The sequence below is a fragment of the Ostrinia furnacalis genome, unplaced genomic scaffold (assembly GCF_004193835.3).
Source record: "Ostrinia furnacalis isolate ACB-3 unplaced genomic scaffold, ASM419383v2 OfSCF1913, whole genome shotgun sequence".
NCBI classification, from domain to species: domain Eukaryota; kingdom Metazoa; phylum Arthropoda; class Insecta; order Lepidoptera; family Crambidae; genus Ostrinia; species Ostrinia furnacalis.
Window position 1 is genome coordinate 246,020 of NW_021132152.1, and position 23,716 is coordinate 269,735.

The 23,716-nt window shown below is 37.3% G+C and overlaps 3 protein-coding genes across 3 annotated transcripts in view; 2 read left to right on the forward strand and 1 right to left on the reverse strand.

Moving 5' to 3' along the window:
- The first annotated feature begins 88 nt into the window (after positions 1-88).
- Caf1-55 (chromatin assembly factor 1 p55 subunit) lies at positions 89-7,653 on the forward strand. Its single transcript, XM_028306297.1, has 10 exons — positions 89-221; positions 348-525; positions 773-888; positions 1,150-1,354; positions 1,449-1,523; positions 2,429-2,611; positions 3,673-3,790; positions 3,999-4,129; positions 4,941-5,118; positions 5,947-7,653. Exons 1-10 carry the CDS (start codon positions 200-202, stop codon positions 6,037-6,039), a joined length of 1,299 nt encoding a protein of 432 aa, XP_028162098.1. The 5' UTR covers positions 89-199; the 3' UTR covers positions 6,040-7,653.
- Positions 7,654-7,827: 174 nt separating this feature from the next.
- The window catches only part of hgo (homogentisate 1,2-dioxygenase), an 85,123-nt gene continuing 69,234 nt past the window's right edge, over positions 7,828-23,716 (reverse strand). Inside the window, exon 10 of the mRNA XM_028306296.1 lies at positions 7,828-8,038. Within this exon, the coding sequence (XP_028162097.1) occupies positions 7,904-8,038 (135 nt within the window). The 3' untranslated portion in view covers positions 7,828-7,903. The remainder of the gene's footprint in view (positions 8,039-23,716) is intronic.
- LOC114354041 (uncharacterized) lies at positions 9,667-18,972 on the forward strand. The gene is made up of 9 exons (XM_028306294.1): positions 9,667-10,196; positions 10,777-10,940; positions 11,449-11,571; positions 11,667-11,787; positions 12,120-12,269; positions 12,678-12,792; positions 13,673-13,740; positions 14,572-14,658; positions 18,517-18,972. Exons 1-9 carry the CDS (start codon positions 9,676-9,678, stop codon positions 18,647-18,649), a joined length of 1,482 nt encoding a protein of 493 aa, XP_028162095.1. The 5' UTR covers positions 9,667-9,675; the 3' UTR covers positions 18,650-18,972.

Consider the following 23,716-nt stretch of genomic DNA (forward strand, 5'->3'; position numbering starts at 1 on the left):
CCTAACTTTACCTTACCTCGTCGTGGCTGACGCACAAGCCGTGCATGCCATAATAGAAAAAAAAAAAAAAAAAAAAAAAANCGCCGAGGATTTTTGTTGTTTGGCGCCTTTTGGGGCCGGGCGGTTGATCTGATAATAAATTCATCACTCAATTAGTTAGTGAACAAACAAGTAAATCTTATTTAGTGAACGTTAAAACATGGGTGACAAAGGAGACGGAGGTAATTGTTCAACCGTGTTACTTATAAAATGCATCTACCGATTTAGTTCATGACAGCTCGTTTGGACAAAGTTGATTGTATTTATTGGTTATCAAATGTAAATCGCTTCAATTGATTCGGTTTTAGAAACGTTCGATGATGCGGTGGAGGAAAGAGTTATCAACGAAGAATATAAGATATGGAAGAAGAACACCCCTTTTCTGTACGACTTGGTGATGACCCATGCTTTGGAGTGGCCCTCATTGACTGCCCAGTGGTTGCCTGACGTTACCAGGCCTGAAGGGAAGGACTACTCGGTTCACAGGTTCGTATGTGCAGAACGCTATGCATTTTACATCAATGTGAGGTTATGTTTGGTGTTCATATCATAGTCTTTGTTTCCAGTCTACCTGGCAATTATTATCAGGCCTCCTAGACATTTACATACAAATTATACCAGTTTCTACAGCACAATCTAAACATTTAGCATCACCAGCTCATAATTTGTGTGATTTATCAATAGAATATATTGTATGGAAGAGTGGTATTTATTTATAACATGATGTTTGTAGATTGATCCTGGGCACACATACATCAGACGAACAGAACCACCTGCTGATTGCTAGCGTCCAGCTGCCCAATGAGGATGCCCAGTTTGATGCCAGTCACTATGATAATGACAAGGGTGGTAAGTGAAAAACATAATTCATACCAAAACTTATGGTATTAAACTAATTTAAAAAGTTAATGTTGATGAATGAATGGCTTAGAATTCAACCCTCTTTCTCTGAGACTGCTATAGCATATTTTGATACTTGGTATGATATAAAAGATAATAATTAAGTACCTACATCAAAAAAAAAGAATCTAAATATTTTTGTCACAATGGCAGTGTATAATGTAAGTTTTTCCAAATATGTGGTATTTTACAAAAAAAGTATTTTTTCAGAATTTGGAGGTTTTGGTTCTGTATCCGGTAAGATTGATATTGAAATCAAGATCAACCATGAAGGTGAAGTGAACAGGGCACGATACATGCCCCAGAACCCTTGCGTCATAGCAACAAAGACACCATCGTCAGACGTTCTCGTCTTTGACTACACAAAGCACCCATCCAAGCCAGAACCATCAGGAGAATGCCACCCGGATCTTAGGTAGGTTTTAAATGATTGCAACTTCAACTTGTTTTATGTACTTGTTTACGTGATAAACATTTTATGTACTTAACATTGTATCTTGTTTTTCCAGATTACGAGGTCATCAGAAAGAAGGTTACGGATTATCATGGAACCCCAACCTGAATGGCTACTTGCTCTCAGCTAGGTAAGCATTATTTTCAACAATTTCCTGCATTAGCAGGGACCTATTCTATTATGTCGAAGAATAGTAGTAATACTCTATTATGTAAGGTTTATACAACAATAGCTTGTATTTGGCAGACAAGCTCTAGATTCTGGCTACACAGTTCTGCAGCAGTGAGAATGAGAGGGAATAGTCTACACCATTTTATAAAGAGGAAAGATTTGATTGTATTGAGTAGGCTCCAACTACATGACCAACCTGAAAATTCTTTCACCATTAGAATCCTATTTTTTTTCTGATGAACATAGATGGTACGAAGTTCACTAGGCTAGCTAGTCTGGGGTTTCCTAAGTGTGCGCGTAGAAAGTAAAGAACGCGCCGTGAGTCAATCCTTTACGTCGCGTTGGCACTTTAAAACTGTTCATACTCACTACCACTCCCACGTCTTTACTCGCCTGTCTTTCGACTGTGTCTTTTTCAAAGGGTCTGGTGCCGACAAACACTAAATTCGTAAAAAATATTGGGAACCCCTGTCTTGATAACGTGAATAGGCTAGATGACAAAATTTCAATTATTTGTCCGTCAGACAGAAAATATTAGACTCATATTTTTTATTTTCTTTCATAATTAAATAATAACAATGCTACATCGAGTTAAAGTGGCGCGATACGTTACGCTTGAGTAGAATTTTTACTCAAAAGTGACGCCACGCGACATTTCAACTCAATATAATACTGTAATTATTGGATTATGGAACGCACCTGTAACGCCCCTGGGTCTGCGGGTGTCTATGGGCGACGGTAATCACTTACCATCAGGTAATCCGTCTGCTCGTTTGATTTGATATTGATTGATTTCATTTGATAGAATTTCGATTTAATTACCCAGTCATCATCCCTATTAATAAACTAATGTTTATCCCACAGCGACGACCACACCATCTGCCTGTGGGACATCAACGCGACACCGAAGGAGGGCCGCGTGATCGAGGCCAAGTCGGTGTTCACGGGCCACACGGCCGTGGTGGAGGACGTGGCCTGGCACCTGCTGCATGAATCGTTGTTCGGCTCCGTGGCGGACGACCAGAAGCTCATGATTTGGGACACGAGGTAAGGATTTGTAGCATTTTTGTAGACTAGTGATGCCGGTGTGACTTTTACTTTAGTGATTATCTGTTTTCAATATTTGTTTAAAAGGGAAAGTAACCAATCAGGTTTCATATTCCGCGACACCTGTCGTGGTCATCACACCACATGTACGATAAGCTATAAGACTTACGGCTTGACTACGATATAGCACGCACGTCATGTCTGACAATGTCAAAATGCACCAAAAAATACCACGTTACAAGATCTGGTCGCGACCGCTACTGATGACATGGCCGATCTTGTGCTGGTGCGAGGATATAGAATTTATTGTACACTACATAATCAAAACGGCGGATTACTGCCATAAAGTTAAACTCTCAAATATGCATATTTATAAGTTTTATCTTATGCATGTTTGACTCTTTGAGAGTTAGACCTCATGTCAAAGTCAAAGTCAAAATTTCTTTATTTGTTTGGACTAATAAATAGTTCTTACAAATCGTCATTTTGCTCTTAAGGAGCCTCTACATGTCTCATAATCTTTTTACCCTACCAGCGCTTCGAGACCAACATTTGGCAAGTGCTGAGAAGAAGCGCCGCAACAAACTCAGTCACCACTGTCTGCCGGTTAATATAAATAAATAGAAATAGTAGTAGTAGGTACATTCGATTCAGGAGCAGTTCACTGAATTTACCATGCATTCTTGTATGGTGTATCTTATAAGAATGGGTATACAAGATTGCGTGGTATATTAAACAAGGTAGTGACGTGCTAATATCTAGACTTACATATTAAGATACTAGTAGAAATGACTCGCATACATAAATTTGAATAACTTGGATTGACCAGTCCCCGAAAGCAGCGCCTGTTCACAGACATGACGAGTGAACCAGCCATCGCTTCACTCGACCATATTAGAGGGAATGTAACGACCCGCCTCACTACGCCACCACCCCAGAGACATTTTAGTGAGAATGACATGCTAGTAATCCAAAACGGTGCTATTTTGGTGGTCTAATCGCTAGGAAGCGTCTTTTCCTGATAGCCTACATCCTAGTTAACGTGTAACCGTCTACTACAGATGCAACAACACATCGAAGCCGTCTCACACGGTGGACGCGCACACGGCGGAGGTCAACTGCCTCAGCTTCAACCCCTACTCCGAGTTCATCCTCGCCACCGGCAGCGCCGACAAGACCGTGAGTTCGTTCGTTCGATTCAGCCGTGTTCTATTACATATAGGAGGACAAAAAACTACAGCTTCTGCTGTACATCACTCGAAGGGAATCCCTTGTGTCTCTCTACACATACTATCCATTTCCGAGCAAAGTGTATTAGAAATTACATTAATTCTTAGATTGTTTGAGAAAGTAATAAGAAATGATTTCATTCTGGTTCTATTTGCAGGTGGCGTTGTGGGACCTGAGGAACCTGAAGCTCAAGCTGCACTCGTTTGAGTCGCATAAGGACGAGATCTTCCAGGTGCAGTGGTCTCCCCACAATGAGACCATCCTGGCTAGCAGTGGCACAGATAGGAGGTATGAAACCAAGGAATACTAGATTGTTGGAGAAAAATTATACAGCCGACTAATGCACTGAGTAAAAAACTCAGTGTCACATTAGAAATTCACACACACAAATCTATACTATACTAATATTATAAAGCTGAAGAGTTTGTTCACTTGAACGCGCTAATCTCAGGAACTACTGGTCCGATTTGAAAAATTATTTCAGTGTTAGAAAGCCGATTTATCGAGGAAGGTATAGGCTATACCATCACCTTACAAGTAATAGAGGCAGAGCAACAATGAAAAATGTTGCAAAAACGGGTTTTCATGCATACTAAGTCGCGGGCACAGCTAGTAGTCAAAATATGTGCTCATTATCATTCACTGCAGTATCAGTACTCAATGTTCGAATAGTCTTTAGTTCTATGCAAGCAATTTAAACTATTTACATTATGACTTCGCTGCTGTCATCATTGCTGTCACGAGCAATGTGTTCTGTTTTTGTGCATATTGCTTCGACACCGGCCCCGCCCCCTTGTCACATCTTCCTTTAGTTTCCATGATCTGTGGGCCTTATCGAATGGTGGTAGTATGTTTATAGTCTGGTCTGTGAGCACGTAGAATTTTGTCCAATGACCCCAAGCTTAACATCTTTTTCGCTCGCGCGTAATTATATTGCTATCGCGACTGTGCGACGGGCGGCCGCAGTGAGTGTGCGAGTGCTACAGCAATGAATTTATGAAGCAGCAATTTATGAATAGGTAGCTTGGGGTCATTGTACAAAATTATAATTGCTCGGTGACCGGACTTTAGTAGTAATATTATCCATCTCTTGCCTCAGGTTGCACGTGTGGGACCTGTCGAAGATCGGTGAGGAGCAGACGGCGGAGGACGCGGAGGACGGCCCGCCCGAGCTGCTGTTCATCCACGGCGGCCACACCGCCAAGATCTCCGACTTCTCCTGGAACCCCAACGAGCCCTGGGTCATCTGCTCCGTCTCCGAGGACAATATCATGCAGGTCAGCGCTATTGGCTTGTCGTTAACTGAATGGACAATTTGACACCATTCTCCAATAATTCTAAATCACAACTTTTCTAAAAGACACTTCATTCTGGTCTTAAAAACTTAATTAATTTTAAATTACCTGTTAATTACGATTTTTGGTCGCATTGAAATTGAAAAAAGTAGTTTATTTGAGTTGACATAATAGTGACGTCACTTGCTTGTAGTGCCATACAAAATCTATGGGAGTTTCGTTTTGACAGTTTTAAAAAGTACGTCAATTGATTGGTGGTGTCAACATGTCTATTATTTGAAAGGCCCACCTTACGGGCAAACGGGCAGCTAGATGCAGCTACTATCGACAGCATCAAGCAGCGACTGCATGGCAAACATTATATTCTACGTACACACGCCGTGTATGTTGATCACTGGCTAGGGCTGCCATCCGTCTGGGTTTCCCCGAATTTATCCTAGTTTAGAGAGCGTCCGAGCGGCGTTTTATTTGTTGTCCGGGTATAAAAAATTCAATGTTAAGCCAATGCCGGCCGAGGTGACTGAGTTTGATGAAAACCTGTTGACATATCCGGGTTCTGGGCTTCAAAATTCGGGATTTTCACGCGTCTTGCCCTGGTTGCCAAAGTTTAGAGATGGCAACCCTATCACTAACTACTCGAGCTGTCCGTATATGGCGAGCGAAATATGGAGCTCATGTGCTGTCATCTACCTGTCCGCGTCGACATAAACTGTTTTCTTTATCTTTACGGATCGTGCGTGGTACACGACGAGTGCACGTAGCAAAGTTTAATTCATACAGATGTTTTGATTGTAATTATTTCTCGTTCAGGTGTGGCAAATGGCTGAAAACATCTACAACGACGAAGAGCCGGAAACGCCGGCGTCAGAGTTGGAATCGGGCGTCAACGTCAACCACGGTTAGCACGTCGCGCCACGCCACGCCACGCCGCGCCACGTCACGCCACGCCACACACTTACCGCGCGCCGCGTGAACTTACGTCTACCCTACATGTTTCAGGTTCCACTAGTTTTGTTTTGTTCTTTCACTCGACCGTTAAGTCTCTGTCATCATCTGTTTTGAAGTTAACGGTATATTGAAATGGGTATACACACATTTTAGAAATTCAGCGTGAAGAATACGGCAATACGGCCACTTTGTGTTCTCTAAATTACATTACACAAAAGATTATAAAATTAGATCCTAAATGCTGTGTATACTTTTTCTCAAGGTGTTTTTGCCAGTAGAGACTCATAATAATATCATGCGAGTGATTTGCATACAATGAAAAATATTAATGTATCAAAAGTATGTGTAGGCAAGTCACTGACTATCTCTCTCTTATTTGTATTTTACTCGAATCACTAAATAATCAAATCATCTTTAAAATATTGTTACCGATCGCAATAGGCGTTATTAGATATTCAAATGAACAGTCATGCAATAGCTCGATAATGTAGACATGATCACTAATGCTTTATCTATTACAATAGACATGATACAACAATTTAAAGACTGCTAAAACTAGTAATTCTGTGTTGACTTAACTAGTAATTACATTCGGCGTCGTTCGGCGGCGCGTGCGCAGAACAGCGATGTGAACACGCGAATTTAGCCAATAAGTGGATGTTAATTTGATGTTACGACAATTATTATTACGTCTAAAACCCCCTCACTCTCCACAACACATATGCAACGACAAAAAGCTATGCTAGCAAACTCAAATTAACAATAGGACTTGATTGAATGCTATCCATTTATGTTCTATTCACCATGATCTCACAGGCATCATGCATAAATTTATTTTTGTAGTGTTCCATTTTTGTAACTCAGGGGGTTGTATTTTTACTTTTAGGGTAAAAAGTACTGTAATTATTATATTTAAATTAGGTAATATCTGGTATGTTCCTGACAACGGATGAGTCGGACTTTGTCCAAAAAAGTGGTTTATGTGCACCAGAATCTCGGGGACATTTTGTGAAATACGTATTTTGATTCGAGAAAGCTTTAGATATTTTATTTTTGTATTTGAAAAGTGAGTTAGCCAAAAATATTCGTGCATGTAAACCACTAAAAGATGCTTTATTTCTAAGGATGCGGAACAAAATAATTGAAAATTCTAAGTTGTGACTGTTCACTTACACCGTGAAATGAATTCCATTTTAATTTATTGTATCCCTTATGGCACAAGAAGTGAAGATTTTTCTGTTGGTATTATGGTATTTTCGGTAAAACTGGTTGATTCTGGATTGTTCTGGATTGAAAGCACCTCGTGGTTCCGTGGTCTTTTATGTAGAAAACACGCAAGTGATGTTGGAAGCCTATATCAAAGAGGCATAATATGGCAATAGTTGTCGCTTCCAACTTTGTTTGCATGGTTTCTGAATGAATGTGCCTTCGAACTTGAGTTTCTTTCCATCATGTGTAAGGATATGCCTAGTCTGAGATGACTGACCAAGGGTATTTTATAAAGCTAACTCAGAAATGGAATGTAATTTTAAGCTCTGCTAATTATTATTATGATTAAAAGTATCGTAATAATTATTATTGTTTTTATAATTATCACCTCCTTCATATTTTTATTTCTTCCGAAATCTGCATGTCTACGAAAATTTAGATTAACTAGCATGAAGTATGCAATAATACCGTTTATCTTCATGTTATAAACAAATACTTTTTGCATTAGCCTATTGAATTAAGTCTGAGTAAAAATGCATCATAGAAAAAAAAAGTTTATTAAAATAACAAGGATATTCTTATTCTTTGTGAATTACTAACAGCAATAATATTAAATGTTAACTTTATCAGAAAACAGCTTGGGCAGTTTTTGCCAACATTCGTAGTATTTCGCGTCGAGTTTCTGGCATGTCTCGGCGCCCCACTTGGTGATGGCCATGCTTAGGGAAGACTCGAACATAAACGCCTGTGAAAAGGAGAATTTTAATTTAATGGGCGTCCAAACTTCCAAAGACTTTTTATGATATCAAAATCAAAATTATCTTTATTTGTTTAGACTAATTAAATTAGTAGATAAAGCATGTGATATGGCCACTGTGAGTGGAGTGTGAGTGTAAGTGTACCTATTGTGATGAAATAATTGGGATCTATGCGTAAGTACCAATTTTTACATTAAGGCTTGGTATTTCTGCTAAAGTAGGTATTTCGCGCTGTCAAAATCTGCGCGCGCAATACTTCGCCGAAGACAGCGCGCCAAAGAGCTCTCGCGGCTACACAGTATAGAAATACGCAGTTTGGAAATACGCAGTTGGTTAGGTTAGGTTGACTTCCTTCCGTTCAAGCGTCACACTCACAGCACTTTCTAATACAAATGATATCCAAGTGATACAAATTAAAACAACTTTCAAAATTTTTGGGAATATATTTTAGAATCGAATAAATATAGAATATAACTGCCAAAGTAAACACGGTTCAAAGAGGCGTGGCGTCACCCGACCTTCCGGAAGTTCCGCGCCGGCTAAAAGAATTTCAAGATTACGTCACCCGACCTATCGGTAGATCCTCGGGAGCTTGAGCGATTGGAAAAACATTTTATGATCAGTTACTCGTTGTAGCGATTATTTAGAGCTTGGATAATAAATTATAGTTGTTGTTAATGTATGGCGTTAATTGATTTAATTATGTGAAATATTCTTATGAATCGATCAAGACAACAAAGTGGAGGTTAAATGCGTAATTAAAGATATAAATACTAAAATAAGAAACTTAATCAAAATTCTAACAACGCCATGGGTCGGTATTAGAAACCAAATTATGAAAAGTGTTTCTATTACCGCCCTTATTTAAAATTGTATTTAAGCCACATAAATACAGCGAGAGGGCTATATTGAGGGTTTATTAAGGAAACTAAAGTACGAATTAATATTGTTATGCAAAAACATGTTGGTATACTCATTTTAAATGTGTTAAAATCGCTAATTAATAACAAGGTGCACCTTAAGTAGCTGGGAGCGCGTCAGTATGAAAAGTGCGTCTGTTGCGGGCGCGTCCCATTTAATGTGAAATAACTCCGTTTACTGGTTATTTACGAACACAAACTTTAATCGTTTTGATAGTCAATAAACATATCTAGATATTTTTTAAGTAACGTGTTTTCTGGAACCTGTTATTATGTCTTTTATGAAAGAAAGAAAAATAGGGCGGTAATAGGATACAAATTTTGGGGGGTCGTTAGTGCGCCTACACTTACGTTACTTATACAGACTTCTCTTGATATTCATCTCACCCAAAAGATGCAAGTACAATAAAAGAACTAAAATAAAAAAATGTGTGATGTACAGACGCCGGCACGTCAATCTAAACACTATGGGGTATTAAGTAGTTGTATTGTAGTAGCATCCCAACTTATTGGCCATATTTAATGTTAATTAATGTATATTACATTAATTAACATTGTGTAATACTCTGTTAGTTTTCTCAATAAATAAATTGATGGCTTGTAAGATTTCGGCAACACAGAGTAATGAGGGGATCCTACTACTTGACCTGCTTTTTAAAAGATTCAGCCAAAACTAACCTTTAAATTGTTCGCCAACAGACAGCATGGACAGCCTGGCCAGGTGGAAGGACGACACCCCTCCCAATGGCAATGACACCACAAACTCCAACGAGAACAGCCAGTTCAACACCGTCATCTACAACACCTCAGACAAAGACTGCAAAGCTAACGACACCTACAACAGTAATCAGAAGGAAGGCTTCGACAGCCATGATGGCAGAGGCAGCAAAAAACACGCTTCTATAGTCACCATAAATAATAATAATAGCTGGGTCTCCAATCAGTCGGATGACAGCAAAGGGTATCTAGAAAGAGACAAAGAAATCCCCCATGATAATAAAAGAGATAGTTTTGAATGGAGCAGACTAGATGGGTGGAACCCTGTGATAGATAGACTGACGGGACTTAGGAACGAAAGCTATTATATGGCGACGGGTCAGGATGCCCCGGTTACGAATGGACACGGCCACCATTATAGGCCGAATCTAGGCCATGTGCACATGTCTAGATCGCCGCCTGCGCACCATAATGTCATCATAGAAGAAGACTATGGGACGACGACAAGGTAATTTTATTTTATTAGTTTTTTTTACAATTTTTTTACTAAATATGCTAATTTTAGACTAGGTAATCAGATGCCAAGCCTATGTTACGCCACACACTTTAATGCTTTTTGCCTTAAAATTTATCTTTTTTCACATGCTTAGCCCTAAAGTGACAAGGCAGGTTCCATATTATGCTCTTCTTTAGTTTCAAACTCCTCCTATTTTCTTCTGAACGTTGTGGTGGGCACCCAATGACAGTTCAAATCATATTGTGCTGCACTGTGATCATAGTTACATTGGTTGGGCCACATACCTTTACTGGTTGGGACTATTGGTGTTCACGTTTATTCAGGCTTCACAGGCGATAACGCCTACCGAAACCTAGTAAGGAAAACTAAATAGTGGGATGAAACCTAGCTGGTCGTTTAAATCCAAAGCCAGATTTTTTTATCCTTAACGGAGAACAAACTCCTGTTTCTCGCCCGGATGGAAAGTGATAGATCATGTCAAAGGTTTCTTGGATTATTTAATTAAACCATTTAAACATTTAACTCTCGATTTCACCATCTTGGCACAATAACAGTTAATTTTATGTACCAGGGGCAGCACAGGCGGCAATGGCGGCGAGTCCGGCAGCGAATGCGGCGCGGGCTTCAGCCGAGACGCCGTGGGCCGCCGCTCCATGTCGGAGAAGCGCCACGCTGCCATGGACGCCAAGCAGACCGGCACCTACAAGAAGATCAAGGAGATCAAGGCCGTCAACTGTGAGTAGATTTGCTCCTAACTCTCTCACACGAACCCTTTCTCTCTTTAATCCTTGTCCGTTGCATAATTTCAACTTAAGTCTTTCTCTTTCCCTTTCTCTCTCTCCTCCTTCTCCCTCTCTCTCAACTTCAAAATTTCATCATCATCATCATCATTTCAGCTACAGGACGTCTATTGTATAGCTCCCTCAATGATGTCCATATAGGCCAGTTGGTAGCGGCCTGCATTCATATTCACCTTCTGCTACCTATATGAGGTTGTCGATCCACCTTGTGAGTGGATGTCTCACGCTGCGCTTTTTGCCTTCAAAATGTTAGAGCCCTCTGCAATCACTTATTGTCCGGTGATGTTGGCTCAGTGTAGTCAGTCTAAAAAAATCTTCAAATGATGTTCTGGTTTTTTGTCCAGCATCTGACAGCTATCAAGAAGATAGCTGACTGGTGTATGAGGCATCATTAGTTTTGCCAAATTCAAGAAATCCTGCTTACATTCCTCTTTTTGTTGCAGCATTACAAGTAGGCCCGTCGCTGGGAATGCGCAAGTCGTCCAGTTTAGAATCGTTACAAACAGCTATACAAGAGAACCAAAGGCATCCACGCAATGAACCAATTTATGCGCGAGCGCACCCACGTAAGTACCTTAGAAAAATGAACCCTATCGTCTACGTTATAACGTCTATTTTCTTTGGAAGTAGGTACCTACTTAAATTGATATTTTCGTTGCAGCGTTAAAACATTGGCTAACAGATGACAATGGTCCCGAAGGAATGGTCCGAGGCTCACCACAGCAGTCGTCACTATCACATAAAAAGCCGTCCCTACTCAAGTCACTCTCAACTATGTTCAGGTAAGTGCAACATATTCTCTCCTACATAGTTACATTTTGCAAACTTGTTTTATTGTTATTTAAATCACCGTTCAGGCTCTTTTATTTGTTCTTCGTTTAGTTGAGTTTTTTTTAAGTTCCTCTTATTTTATCCGGCTCGAAGGACTAAGTAACTAGGATAAAATTATAAAAGTCTAGATTGGTTTAACTTGGTTTGTGAATACACTCGGCGGTGATAACCGAACGCGAACAGGCTATACCTATGAAGTACATAGCTCATAAGAAGACAAACCGACTATTATACCGATGATTTTGTATTTTCAAAAGGTGACTAATATTAATATCTTTATCAGGATCGGCAAGCCCCATAAAAAACCAGAGACAGAAGTGTACGGACGCTCCCAGCCGGGGCGGTCGTCGGAGAAATCTTTATCGCGGGAGGCACTGGAGAGACACAACCGGATAGACGAGCGGCTGGATGAGAATAACCCGCCGCACCAGAGGTAATTTTTGTTGTTTCGCTTAGTTGGGTTTAGATGCTCACTGGTTTAGGTGTAGAAATATAGGGTGTTTTTATACACATCGGGATCGAGTTTTAATCATGTTATTATTAATTTTGTAAAGCCATTAGGGCCTTATTTTGTTTTATACTACAGTCATTATTATTCTGTGCTACATCGACTTCAATGCAGGATTTATTGCATTTTTTTTCTTATAATTACGCGCGAGCTATAAGGATGGGTAGCTAGGGGTCATTGGACAAAATTCTACGTGCTCACGGACCGGGCTTTAGTTTGGTTGTTGCTTTGATTTTCAAAAAGCTGTGGCCCGGCGTCGCCATAGTCTTAAGAAATTTTTGCGCTCATCTGTAAAATCTATTGGGCCAGCCTTGATTTGTGGCGTGTCCACAGACCGGAGCCGCAGCACTCGCGGCAGAGCAGCAGCGAGCGCAAGTCGGAACGCCGCGCCGCCGCGCCGCCCTACCGCGCGCCGCCCGCCCGCACCGCGCCCACGCAGCAGCAGCAGGTACGCATGCGCATTTAGCTACTTTTACTTTCATTTCCTTTTTGTGTACATTTTAATGATTTTTTGTAAGTTAGTACTTTTTTAGTACCTTTCAGTACCTTTTAGTACCTTTTAGTACCTTTTAGTACCTTTTAGTACCTTTTAGTACCTTTTAGTACCTTTTAGTACCTTTTAGTACCTTTTAGTACCTTTTAGTACCTTTTAGCACCTTTTAGTACCTTTTAGTACACTTTAGTACATTTTAGTACATTTATTTACTTATTTATTTCATTATGTTCCAAAGACCTTAAGTCATAGCACACTTATCAACCCGGAAAGGGATCAACACTGTGTCGCCTTTCGTCGCGCTGTCAACCGCGAGGCGGTAACGGACGAGAGTGCGGATAAGTGTGCGTTGCAGTACGAAGTATCATACAAAGAATACTGACCGCCTCAAGTTGATACGGTTACGATCCGTAACCGTTTCCGGGGGATAAGTGTGCTTCGTCCTTTATCCGTTGCACCGTGTGCCTATAAAATCTCGTTATAAATAAGTTTGTTTTTACATTACCTACTATTTTACCAAAAGATCGGTTATTAAATAATAATTTGAATTTTACGGAGCGCTGCCACGCTGTAGGTCTACTCGTAGTAGGTACCACAGAATAAGCTAGTACCTACCTACATTGCACCTTTAATTTTTAAGGTAAATACTGTAAGGCATTGTCTACAATTCGCGATTTTAATAAATCGAAAATACTAGGATATACCTAAAGAGATTATCCATCGTACCATCCACTTTCTATTTGGCCAATGACTTTGCATAACTCCTAATCACCGTCTCACGTTTCACAAATTAGCTTGTGAATAGATAAATCAACAACATTTTTTATTTCAATAGGCCTTGGACAGCGCGTGGGGACCAACAGGACACTATGTAAACTACGAAGAAATACAGCAGAACCTCAAGTAAGTATAACTCAATAAACACTTACCTACTCGTACTTAAGTACATGAAAATTGAATTAATTTCCAAGATCGTTTCTATTGAATTTGCGTTCGTGGAAGTACTAAAAGCGTCTTCGAGTGGGCTGGGCCTTCTTGAGTTAGCTTTTCAATTTACATTTTATTCATTCATATTTTATAAGAAAGTGTAACTTTATTTATGACTAAGTAGCTTATAAGAGTTATTTTGAATTTTGCTTTCATTATGGACTCGAAAATTGATTTTATTTAAGCTGTTTTATAGCTACATATTTCCATATCCCTGAGGATTGAATTGATCAAAACAAAACTGACAATCAAAAGACAAAATTTATGTTGCCTTATTGTTAACAAGTGATCTCTACCAGACAACTCAGACAGAGGACATTTAATTTTGTTTAAAATATTTGAGCGTTGGGAAAAGCGGAGACGAAAACTTTACTCAATGTCAAATTTCAACCACATTAATCAACTTGAACACTATTATAACACAAAATAACTTTAATATTACATTGTAGTATACAGGGTGTGGTTTTGTAAAACAATCTCTCGCCCGCGTAATAATTACCATTTTCCTGATTTCATGGATTTTTCCATGAAAAAAGGTACATTTATTTGTTTATATTTTTTTGGCATCAGTGTCGTGTACATACTATCACCCCTGAGATGGGCGTTGTTTTACAAAACCACACTGCACTCCACAACTGTATTACATCAAGGTATTGACCAGCCAAAATCGTCCTTATCCACTTAACCTACACAATACAGGGTGTTACTAACGAGCCAATGTTTCACAAGGTACGAATTGTTTGACAGCGCGCGAAGAGAGAAGCTCAGTGAAGTGCAGATCGGACAAATGAGGCGGCAGGTGCACGCGCAACGGGCCAAGGCTGAGGAGGAGAGGTGAATATACTTGTTTATTGTTTAACTATAGAAAATAAAACTATAAACTTATTTCCTTTGTGACTAAAATGTGTGTGTGACCTTTGTTAACCGTGAAAGTCAAGAATAAAATAACTTTTGTTAATTTTTTATGGAAACTCCGCTTTCCAAAAAGAAAAAACTTAAATTCTGCGATATTTTACTGTTTTATTTTTTATTGCTTGTAATTTGCCGAGAGACGGTCTACAGACTTCTGATTGATTTGAGGTATTTTCATCGAATAAATGATTAATGCCCTTTAAGTTTGATTACTACTTCCTCGGACAGACTGTATAACTAATATGCTTGTATTAAGAAGGGGTCCACCACAACAGTCCAGCGATAGACAAGGTTCGAATTAGCGACACTCGATATGGCAATCCGATGACGACACCGTTGGGCTTTTGTTGCCTCAAATATTATTATTAGCATAATCGTGTAAAGTTAAGTCGTGTAATAGTTAGCGGTTATAAAGACTTGTAATAGTGTTACAGATACTTATTCAACAATAAATCAATCAAACATCATCCAGTTATAAAACACGATAGATGCTTATTTATAAACACGATCGCAACTATAATTGATATTTGCAATCTTTTATAAATACTTTTATTAACGTTTCAATTATTCCTTTATTCAGGAAACTGCTAAAGCAGGATCTACTATTTCAGGAAATCAAATAAAGATTTCATGAAGATATTAATAAAAAAGGATATCCTTTACCTTCGCTTTTAGGACACGGTTTATTGCTAGATTTGGCCTTTGTATAGGATACAAGGCAAAGTTTTCTCTCTGACCCAACCGGTTAGACAAAGTCGGACGCGGAAAACTTCTCACGGTATCTCAGGACAAAGGATATCGACCGTGCAAATATTGGATTGAAGTAAATAAGGCTCATTACTCCGAAAACCCACTCACCTTAAACATTCCTAAGATATTTATAATTCTACCTTCAAATCGGTAGGTTGACAAGTTTAACCAGTTTAAGTAGGTACTTAATATTTTCAAGACTACTAAGACCACTTATAAAATAGCAGCATCTTTCTAGATCCTGAAAAAAAAAATTGTAAATTCTTTTGAGCTTACAAATTGGGTTCGAATTTCCTATGAAATTCTTAATAGAAGAAAGGTGCTACGGTTTTGTCCTTTTGTTAAATTAAAAATAACTCGTCAGCTTAAACTTTAATAAAAATGACCTGTAGCTATTTAATATAGAAACAACGTGACACAAAAAGTAATTATTGACACGTTATCTACTACAGATTAAGTTACAAGTTAATTTCACGATGTCTCCATTTAGCGATGAAAAACGCCATAATCGTCGGGTGTCGGGGAAGTCCTAGGGTGGTAATTGGCGCTAGCGACCGTTGGACACGATAGCAGGTTTAGAATTACTAACAAGACCGTCTAAAATGTAATAATAACCAAGCAAGACTTGACTTTGATGAATTTCTCCATTATTATTTTTTATATTTTAACACAAACTTACGCAATTTCATGCTCCATCTGAGTTATGGGGCTTAATTAAACAAACTTCATGTCAACAAGATAATTCTTAGAAAGTATAATTTTTTTACTCTGTTCCAATTCTAGGAGTTTTCAGTTAGATTTGATGGAGCAGTTTTCTGAGACATTAAATTTGATTTTTCTTCATCCTGCATATTCTTATGAAAATCTCATTTTATTGGCTTGTTCAAAAGTAGGTGATTTGGAGTTATCCCATGTTTATTGTAAGTTTTTTAAAATGTCTGTTTTTGTAGGATGGCACTGTTACATCCCTAATAAATTAAAAGTGTCAGGGGAAATCCAGAAGCGTCAATTAGGTGCAATTACCTTCAAACTATTACTTACTAATTACTTGTTAACAATTACTTATAATGAGTTGTTGTTTTTCTGCCCTCCCACGACGACGGGTAAGATGCATGTGCTTTGTAATGCCCGATTTTTATAATGCTAGTTGTGTACTGTATTGCTGTGGTTGGTGGTAATGCAGCAATCGTAGATGCTAATATTTTACTGTAATCTTATATTCTGTAGGTGGTTAACAATTGAGATCGCAGCCCTGGTGCTTATAGTCGTCATACTGACAGTATCAGATCAATGTATTCACGTACTTTTCGAAGTTCTCGACCATTAGACAAAACCTGGGAATCGAATCGAACGCAGGCAGTCTAACTCATCTTAATTTTCTTATCTCTGCAACTGGACTACAGAGGTTGCCACTTTAGATAATAATCCTATAGTAACATCTCTTCGCAGCTAAAATTATAGTAATGCATGGTATGGTAACGGTTAAGATAATAATTATAATTTTTCATTATCATTCAAGGTAATTAACTATTAGAGATGCGATATAGTAAGATAATAATATGTGTTAATTATTCTGCTGTAGGTAGAGCCTTAGTAAATGCTATTATGGACTTATTATACTTAATACAGCTTGTACATTAAAGTAATTATACCAGAGGTGGAATTGTGTAAAGCAATCATAATCATTTGACAGTTCATAACGTACGATAAAGTCACTTAAACAAAGCGTGTGACAGAATAATCGTAGGTACGTTATGAACTGTCAAATGATTACGATTGCTTTACAGTGTAAACTTTACACAATTCCACCTCTGAGAAGGTTTTCGCTAGAGAGTTGAATCGGTTTTTTATTCAGCTTGGTATTATGCTCTTTTAATCACAAATATGTGAAAATTCTTCTGTCTCAATTATGTTACCAGCTGTGAATAACTAAAGTCTAAGCAAATTTAATTTGTATCAAGTAATCAAGTGGGCATTTTCGCCCACTTATAGTCAACTTTCCAGACAGTAACTTTAACTAGTCAATAATTGAGGAAACTTTGTGGTTGCCTTTTTAGTGTCTGTACAGTGTACACTCAGGGTCAAAAGTCATTCAAATAAAAACATAAAAATAAACAAAAGAACAAAAATATATGTTTAATTACTCAAGTTAAATTTGGCTACCATATTTAAGATTTATTACATTTAATGGAGCTCTTCATGTACCTAGTAACAGTTTATTATGTTAATGTGTACTTTACCTTGCTAATGTCAACATAAAACTGCGTTAGTGCAAGCTATAAAGACGGTAATAGAAATAGGACTTCGTGGCACACGTTATATCTCACTTAAAAAGCTGTTGTTTGTAGTTTAAAACAAGTAGGGAATAAATAAGTAAATAAGACAGTATTTTAGAAGCGATATTTTCACCGCGATATTAGAGAAGCTTCAATTTAATTAGAAAAAAGTAGAAATGGAGATATTGTATAGAATTATTCTATACAATATCTCCATTTCTACTTTTTTCTAATTAAATTGAATATTCGGTCAGTAGAAAATAGAAAATATGATTTATTTTTTTAGGCTTGAAAATGCTGCGTCATAGTATATTATTATCAATACGCATACCATTAGACGCTCATTGTAGATAGTAAAATAGCAACTTGAAATTCTTAGCATTAAGTAGTCATGTGATAAAAGTCTAACAAGTACTAACTTCAAAATGTGATTCGTATTTTGTCTTCAAACTGTGAGGGACGGATTAGAAAAAAATTGAATAATAATCTCAGACTAAATTCTGAATTGGTTATTATTCTCTTTTCATTTCAGCAATTTCCGGGAAGAAATGAAAGTTGAACGATTATATTACTTTCTTTTTTCACCCTTCAATGAGCAATTCGTATTGTTTCCGGTATACACAGAGATTTAATCAAAATGGAAAAAAAAGAAAATATCTTGAATTTTCCGGGAAGACTTCAGCTGGTTTTCCACATGTTCCTTACACTGTACATTAAACCTTATTCCAAATACAACAAGGCTCATTTGTTTCAGTCGTCGGGCAGGCGGCGGAGCTGGCTACCACTCTCAGCGATCATGTAGGGACGCTCCGAGGCCACAGTCCAACTACTACGAGTACGAGACCGCCCCCCCTAGGAGGCCCGGCAAGCTGTCTCACTACCACTGACGGTACTTGGAACTGGTAACTGTGTGTGTAAAAGTACCCGCAATTTTAACTTGTGGGCAGTGAGCTACCGCCTATTCATCCTGGACAGTAAAGCTTGAAAAACTCCAAGCTGCTAGGGCTTGGAGCAGTGATAGTCCACTGACGGTACTTGGAACTGGTAACCTGGTAACTGTGTTTGTGTAAAAGTACCCGCAATTGTAACTGTGGGCTTGTGCTATGAGCTACTAAACCGCCTACTCTCATAAAGTAAAGCTCAAGTAGCTCTTGGGAAGTTGATAAAAATACCTTTGGCAGGAATATTTGGTACTTGTAGCTGTGTTTTTGGTGTAAAAGTATCCGTAATATGATAACTTGTAGGTTTGTGCTATAATCCTGCAATTTTTACTAGCTTAATCATTAACAGTGAAGCTCGGGCAGCTTCAAGCGAAAGCTAGACTTAAAAAGTAGAGAAAAGAAAGCATCGACTTCCCTCTAGCTAGAGACGAGTACAGTTGACAGTTAAAACTAAAGGCAGCCGTTAGAAGTAATTGCTAAACATGACATTTGAAGACATTGTAATTAGTTTTAGTCCATAAGTCATGGCCAGCCCAACTTCTACCTTATTAAAGTGGTATCTCTTCTTCATCTTACAGTTTTAATGTTGTTTTTTGAGTTAAAACAAATGTCGAGAACTTTATAAAATTTATGTTTTTTCCTAATAATTGAAATCCTAAATTCATTCAGAACACAAAGCTTTCACATGTTATTAAAGTTGAATGGCTGTAAAAAAGGAATTGCAATTAAGAAAATTGTTACATTAAATATTTAACCAGTAAAATAGCAATTAACAATAAGCATTTACTCATTATCGTGCAGGGCAAAGATAGCGGTAAACGTTTATGAAATTATTGTATTTTTTCCCCACTCGTGTCGTCAAACTACAAAATACCAACGAAGACGCTATACATTCATATTTCATACATTTTTTACGCCACCTTTGCCGGTGCCAAATAAAACTACCTTTAATATTTTTTATATGAATTCATTAGATTTTAAAATCTCACTTGTTTACTTTGAATAAGGTAAAATACAATAAAGCACAGGGTTGTCAAAACCTTAAATAGTAGGAAAGACCAAGGTTCTCAGGTGAAATCTAAAAAAAAAATCCTCTTGGAAAATTCTCCATTTTCCAGCGTACTTAGGTTTTCAAGTTCTCTGAAAATGTTTGATTTTAAAATTATTGTGCAAAGCTTAAGCCACTATGTATTGAAGAGAGATACCATTGATCACCAGTGATACGGTTGTTTTATTTAATTAGCTCTTATATACTGGCAATACGATACTAATTTGTGATGCTGAAGGATTTATCTTCTATACTTATAATAAATCTGTAGAAAGGTCAATTCTGTACATGAAATATATTTTCAAAATAACTATCAGGGGGTGATTAGTGATCGATACTGATGCCAAAAATGCAATCAGTAAAATTTTTGTCTGTCTGTCTGTCTGTCTGTCTGTCTGTCTGTCTGTATGTTCCTTATAGAAACAAAAACGACTCGACGGATTTTAACGAAACTTGGTACAATTATTCTTCGTACTCCTGGGCAGGTTATAGGATACTTAGGAATTCCAACAGGCACGGGAATTAGCGGGAAAATCCTTTTGTATGAAAAATCTAAACTGCTTAAGTTAGACGCTTGAAATTTGGCATGCAGGTACCTTAGTAAACTTAAAGCTTAGTTACAACAGGATATTGCAAAATTCCTACGGGAACGGGAGTTAGCGGGAAAAAACATTTGTATGAAAAATCTAAACCGTTTAAGTTAGACGCTTGAAATTTGGCATGCAGGTACCTTAGTAAACTCAAAGCTTAGTTAGAACAGGATATTGCAAAATTCCCACGGGAACGGGAGTTAGCGGGAAAAAACATTTGTATGAAAAAATCTAAACCGCGTAAGATATATGAAGGGGGTAAAACGGGATCCACGCGTACGAAGTCGCGGGCGGCCGCTAGTATTATTATATTGTAAGTTATTTTCTCATTTTATTTACTGGAAATTAACTTGTAGTACGAATCACGTCAATGATCAATAATATTTTCACAATATTTATTTATTTTACTTCATCTCGTAGACGACAGCATATCGAACAAAATAGAAATACTGGCATTTTATGTTTATGTAATAAATTCTATTTTGCAACAGTCGTTATGCTGTCGACTGTACATAATCATCCTACATACCGAAACACGACATAGTTAAGTTTGTAATTCAATGAAGCTTTAAAGTAATCAATTTTATGTTATGTACGAGTAAATTAATTTTAAATTAAATCTGATCTTTAACACTTGGGTAGTGTGACTGAATAATTTATTAGGTTAAGAATAAATTATGTGTTTCATTAATTGATTTCGAGACTTAATTACGGCTTCCAAAATATGTGGAATTCTAATTTGTTATTTTGACTTTACGGTTTTTTGAAAGACTGCAGCGCAGAAGTATGCATTATTAAATATTCTCAATATTATTATGTAAGTAGGTTACCACAGAAGTGTTTTTTAAGAACTTATTATATCCATGTTATAGCAGTCAAGCACTTAAAACTCTACTTCACTTTGGTATCATCTCATCACCATTTGATGATGATGATGGTGATGATCCGTGGAATTGAACTAGTTATAAAAATAACATAAATAACTTTCGACGTTGAGTGTACCTGATGTCAAGAAATTGTCTCAGTGAATATCAGTCTTGAACAAAACCTACTTTTTGAATGTTCCAATTATTGAGAAAGTTTGTATTTTTTATACATTTAATAGTAAAGTCAATTCACTTTTAAATTGTGATATTTTTATCAGTAACGTTTGCAATTAGTTTAACATTACTTTTGTAAGTTACTAAGATACATTTGTGGCACTTAAGGATAATATGACAGGGAACTTCTTTCTATGTTGCATCTTTAAGGTGAAGACTGACTAAAAATATATGAAAACTTACTGTTTTTAAGAAATCATGAAAACTTTTTATTTTGCTACTTATATTTTTGTATTAAATCTGCACTAATCGGAGTATGTATTGATTATGTTGATCCCAGGATCATGTTTCTCTATTCGTAAAAATGTGTAACACTTTGAAAATGTTCTTTGTATTTTATTCTCATGGCTATAAATCCTATACGATAAAGGTATTCTCACATTGTCGCGTGTTGTGTGAGGGGCGTACTACCTAAATGATATTCGTATAATAGGCCCAGTGCGTTTGCCGAGGCTTTCCGCTGTCTTGTAAAGTAAAGTAATGTTAAAAGTAAAGTAATGTTTATTTCTCACCAACATAACAGATAATATTATGATAACAAACAATCAGGAAAAACAAAGTAAGAATGTTGGTGGGTTGATACCTGAACTAGGAAGATTCCTGTGTCTCAGGTTACCAACCCTCCACCCCATACAATGGTCTATGTTATAAATAAATAGATTATATTATTAACATTTAAGAATATAACAATTATAATAGTATGAGAATTTTTTAAGGTAGAAAAAAAAACAAAATTTCGACACAATGACATTATTAAAAGTATTAAAAATATTATGCGGGTAGTATGCAAAAACTTACACATGTATGGCAGCAGCTACTTCGCCCGAGTAAAAATTGAACTTCAAGTAAACAGTTAAAAACATAGAGACGGCACTCTGAAATCTCTGGCACGGATCTTGAGCGCTAAAGGAAATATGCAGTGTTTTGATGGCTGTTTCCATTAACAAAAATATACTTTTACTGACTAGTACAACAACTAACGTCACATAGCATATTAAATGAACAAAACATTCATTTTACAAGTATGCGCTCAAGATGCGTACCGCGGACTATACGTCACGCTACAATGTTGCTTATACCTTAACACGATGGGGGTAAAATCTAAATTACAATTTAGTGCCTTAGTTTTCATATATTTCTAATCGAGCTATTTAAATGTTATATGGACCTCAAGTTTAAATAGTGTAGTAATCATAGCCAATGGCTATATTAGAATACTTAGCGAGGAACTATGATGATGCTAAATAGTACTTAAGTGAATTTTCTTTAATTTATGTACAGAAATTTTCATGTAATTGTAAATATTAGTGTTTGTCAAAGAGATTAATGTATGTAATATGCAATTTAGTTACATCTCACCACGATGAGTTAATGAGAATTATGTTAATTATGTTACGGTTAGAACAAAGCGTTAGATTAGTCACAATAAACGAAAACGACGTGCCCATAATTTTGTACATAAATGTATACACATGTCTATAACGTGTTGTAAACGATATCAATTTGTATATTTTAATTATGTAGAGACTTTCAGTGCGGAGATTGGCCATCGTACCTAAATAAAACAAGTATTATGAATATTTTCTTTTATTTTTCCGTGCAACCTAAAAAGGCAGTGCAAGACCGGTCGTCGGGGAAATCCTTGGGGGGGCCTTTGTCCAGTAGAGGACATCTAGTTAGGATGAAATGAGGAAATCCTAAAAAACTCAATTTCTAAAATAGTATTGAAAGTTCAAATCATATACTAACTGAATCTATAACTATTGATATTTGGTATTGAAATTGATGTTCCCCGAATGGATAAACAAGAAACTCATAATTTGTAGTTTTATTTGGTACTGTTTTAATATTACGGATGAGTATTTAGGTATTCGGCGACATTTTTCTTTACTGTCAAGTAACAGTAAAACAAACAAAAGCAAGATTTTATACACTTTCTATTTTCAAGAGATAGCATCGAAGGCAAGCATTTACTGCAACACTAAAAGTACCTAGTGAGTGGTTCACATCGCAGTAAATACTTAAACCAGCTCTTATTTGCTGGACTTACTTGGCAAGTTTATCGGAGATGGATAAAATCTTCAAACTACTCCGCAAATAACTAAAGTGCAATATCCGATATCGGTAACGCCAACGTTTAGCGATATCGAATAAAGCTTCGCTATTCGAGGAGAAAACAAAAGAAACTCAATAAATCGGGCTCGAATCACTTGGAAGGCAATATCGTGAAGATTCATGCTCGTCTTAACGAAGTTATCGTTTGAAATGTCAAGGG